We start from the raw sequence: 3753 nt of genomic DNA on the forward strand, positions 1-3753 counted from the left end.
CTGGCCTGCCGCACTGGTCGCCATCGCCTCGCCACCCTCCCGCCCTTGGTTCCTTCACCCACCGCCAATTCTCAGTACCCAGCTTTTTCCACCCACCCTCTCCCAGTCCTAGACAATGGGCACGCCCCCACCCTACTACCCGGAGCCACCCCCCTCGTCGCCTGGTCCGCAAGCCTGTGCTGATTGGCCGCGGACCCATGGTCCAGCCCCCGGGAGGGTCCCCAGGGCTTGGAGCATTACGTCAGCGGGTCCTGGAGAGCGCTAGCGCGATGGGGACTGGGGGGCTCGGGCTGGGGGCGCGGCCAGCGCGGGCCGCCCCATCCTCCTTGCATAAAAGGCCGAGCCCGCTGGACCGGCATTCTCAGCCGGTCGGTTCCTGAGCGCTTTCCTGCTGACCCCGCAGTGGGTGTGTAAGGGAGGACGGACAGACTGACCAGACCGCCGACGGGGGCCAGAAGAAGCTAGCTAGCACCATGCGTGAGATCGTGCACATCCAGGCCGGCCAGTGCGGCAACCAGATTGGCGCCAAGGTGGGCGCGCCGCGCTGGGAGGGCGCCGGGTTGGGGCGGGGACCACGACCTAACGCTCCTCGGGGTTCCCGGGCGCGAGCGTCGTCCTGAGCAGGCCCGGGACTCTGCAAGCTCCGACCTTCCCGGCTGCTTTGTGCAGCCGAGAGGGGCGTAGGCTCGGAGGCGACTTTCGAGGGAGATGGAGGAGGAACGTCTTTTTCATTTTTGCTGTAACTCGTTTGGAATTGCGGTCACTCCTCGATCTCTCCTTCTTCCCTGCTCGCCACTTAGGCAGGCCCGCGTGCCTGGAGAAGGCGCGGGTGTGTCCGCGAGGCTGTGCGCGTGGGTTTGCGGGAGGGGCAGGGACGCAGGGAGAAGTGATTTTACTCGCTCGAACCCGAGTGGAGCCGCTGGCGGAGGGGAGTAGAGCGTCTGTCTTGAGGTCTCAGGACGTGCTTTGAATCTAAAACCACCCTCCCTCAGCTTCCTCCGTCCCTGTTCCCCCCACACCCCCTCCGCGCCGGCTGGAGTGCCCGCGCGCCCGCTTCCCGCCGCCCCCCGCTGTGACCCTGAGCACCGAGCTCGCCGCCGCCGGTGCCGCGGTCCCCTCGCTGGTCCCTTCCCCCCGCCCCCCCCCACACACACACGCCACACCTCCTGCGGCGAGCAGCTGTTCGCCCGGGAAACGCCCAGTTTCAACTTTCTGACCCTGCAAAATACAAGCCCTGCGGCTGTGCCCTGTCACGCTGCCCTAAAGCTCCTGAAAGGTTGTCGGAACAGGGTCGGGGGCTTTTCGTTGTGAGTCGTGGCCTCTCTGAGGAGCCGGGCATGGCTAAATACAACCTTTTTCTGTGTCTCAGTTTTGGGAGGTCATTAGCGATGAGCACGGGATCGACCCCACCGGCAGTTACCATGGAGACAGTGACTTGCAGCTGGAGAGAATCAATGTGTACTACAATGAAGCCACTGGTAATTGCTTTTTCCTCTGCCTTCAATTTTTTACCCCCCTTTTCCCCGGGGGACTGACTCCAGGAGTGTAGCCCCAGGGGAGGGTGGACTAGAGGATTTAGGATTCCTGCTCTTTCAATGGGGTGTTTCAGCGGGCTCCTTTGAGAATCCGTGTCGGTGGGTCGAGTCATCTTTTGTTTGGCGCAACAGCAGAGCCTGCAAAAAGGAAACTGGTACTAGCCCTTCTCTTAAGAGCTCTTTGCCTGCGGGTCTAAGTCCAACTCTGCTCCCTGCAGGTAACAAATACGTACCCCGGGCCATCCTGGTGGATCTGGAGCCGGGCACCATGGACTCGGTCAGGTCTGGACCATTCGGCCAGATCTTCAGGCCAGACAACTTCGTGTTTGGTGAGTGACTGGCATGCCTGATGGCCTGAGAGGCTCATTTTACACTGGACAGCGCAGGGTGGAGGGGAAGTGTGGAGAACATCCAGTTGTGTGCCAACTTAGTCTCAAAATGAAATGAATTTGCCTTTCAACCTCTAATAGCCAGGTATTCCCTAGCCTTCCTTATTTATAATTATATCCATGACCACATATTTTAATGTCTGGCCATTTTGTTGATAACCTGAAATAATCTCATCTGAGCACTGACTCACTGATCTATACTAAGAGTTTAAGGTAAAAAGGAATGTAATCCAATCATTAGTAACTTGTGAGGTCTTTTTCCCTCTGGCAGGCCAGAGTGGTGCTGGAAACAACTGGGCCAAGGGCCACTACACGGAGGGAGCCGAACTGGTGGACTCGGTCCTGGACGTGGTGAGGAAGGAGTCAGAAAGCTGTGACTGTCTGCAGGGCTTCCAGCTGACCCACTCGCTGGGGGGTGGCACGGGGTCTGGGATGGGCACGCTGCTCATCAGCAAGATCCGGGAGGAGTACCCCGACCGCATCATGAACACCTTCAGCGTGATGCCCTCGCCCAAGGTGTCAGACACGGTGGTCGAGCCCTACAACGCCACCCTCTCCGTGCACCAGCTGGTGGAAAACACAGACGAGACCTACTGCATCGACAACGAGGCCCTGTATGACATCTGCTTCCGCACCCTGAAACTCACCACGCCCACGTACGGAGACCTCAACCACCTGGTGTCGGCCACCATGAGCGGGGTCACCACCTGCCTGCGCTTCCCGGGCCAGCTGAACGCAGACCTGCGCAAGCTGGCCGTGAACATGGTGCCCTTCCCCCGCCTGCACTTCTTCATGCCCGGCTTCGCCCCCCTGACCAGCCGGGGCAGCCAGCAGTACCGCGCCCTGACGGTGCCCGAGCTCACCCAGCAGATGTTCGACTCCAAGAACATGATGGCCGCCTGCGACCCCCGCCACGGCCGCTACCTGACGGTGGCTGCCATCTTCCGAGGCCGCATGTCCATGAAGGAGGTGGACGAGCAGATGCTCAACGTGCAGAACAAGAACAGCAGCTACTTCGTGGAGTGGATCCCCAACAACGTGAAGACCGCCGTGTGCGACATCCCGCCGCGAGGCCTCAAGATGTCCGCCACCTTCATCGGCAACAGCACGGCCATCCAGGAGCTGTTCAAGCGCATCTCGGAGCAGTTCACGGCCATGTTCCGGCGCAAGGCCTTCCTGCACTGGTACACGGGCGAGGGCATGGACGAGATGGAGTTCACCGAGGCCGAGAGCAACATGAACGACCTGGTGTCCGAGTACCAGCAGTACCAGGACGCCACGGCCGACGAACAAGGGGAGTTCGAGGAGGAGGAGGGCGAGGATGAGGCTTAAATTCACAATTTAAAGCAGGTTAGGGAAAGTTGAGAAGGAAAGCAAGGGGGAGGGGGGCTTACTGGTGAAAATATCTCGGCAGTTGAAGGAAAGAAGCATGGTCTACTCTAGGTGTGTGCGCTGGTTCTCTGGTGCTCTTCACTGTTGCCTGTCATGGTTTTTCTTTTTTGTAATATTGATGACATCAGTGTAACATCTATTTCTGAACTACTGTTGTAATGGCTAAAATCACATAAACGTTTGTGTCCTAATGGTGTCCTCTTTTCTGTCTCCTTCTTCTCTTTATTGAATTCTTTATTATCAATTTAAATGTAACTTTCTGAACACATTATATTAAATTCTTCCTTTACAAAAGGGAAGGGAAAGGGAAAGGTTCATATGAAGTGACTCTTTCAGTATAATGAAATTGAACCAACCACATTCATACCCAATTTAACATGGGAGATCAATCCGAAATTTAAAATGCCTTAAAGTAAACATTTTATTAATTGAAAGAT

General features: G+C 57.3%; 1 protein-coding gene across 1 annotated transcript; it reads left to right on the forward strand.

Moving 5' to 3' along the window:
• Nucleotides 1-356: 356 nt before the first annotated feature.
• On the forward strand, nucleotides 357-3507 carry TUBB2B (tubulin beta 2B class IIb). The gene is made up of 4 exons (XM_058555365.1): nucleotides 357-530; nucleotides 1370-1478; nucleotides 1754-1864; nucleotides 2196-3507. Exons 1-4 carry the CDS (start codon nucleotides 474-476, stop codon nucleotides 3254-3256), a joined length of 1338 nt encoding a protein of 445 aa, XP_058411348.1. The 5' UTR covers nucleotides 357-473; the 3' UTR covers nucleotides 3257-3507.
• The last annotated feature ends 246 nt before the right edge of the window (nucleotides 3508-3753 follow it).

Source organism: Diceros bicornis, chromosome 14 (genome assembly GCF_020826845.1).
Source record: "Diceros bicornis minor isolate mBicDic1 chromosome 14, mDicBic1.mat.cur, whole genome shotgun sequence".
In the NCBI taxonomy this organism is placed as follows: Eukaryota; Metazoa; Chordata; class Mammalia; order Perissodactyla; family Rhinocerotidae; genus Diceros; species Diceros bicornis.

What these genes read in the sequence shown, in the direction of transcription:
- TUBB2B (XM_058555365.1), top strand. Translation starts at nt 474, where the DNA reads ATGCGTGAGATCGTGCACATCCAGGCCGGCCAGTGCGGCAACCAGATT. An exon ending in GCAACCAGATTGGCGCCAAG is followed by an intron (nt 531 to 1,369) that starts GTGGGCGCGCCG and finishes TCTGTGTCTCAG; the next exon opens with TTTTGGGAGGTCATTAGCGA. An exon ending in GTACTACAATGAAGCCACTG is followed by an intron (nt 1,479 to 1,753) that starts GTAATTGCTTTT and finishes TGCTCCCTGCAG; the next exon opens with GTAACAAATACGTACCCCGG.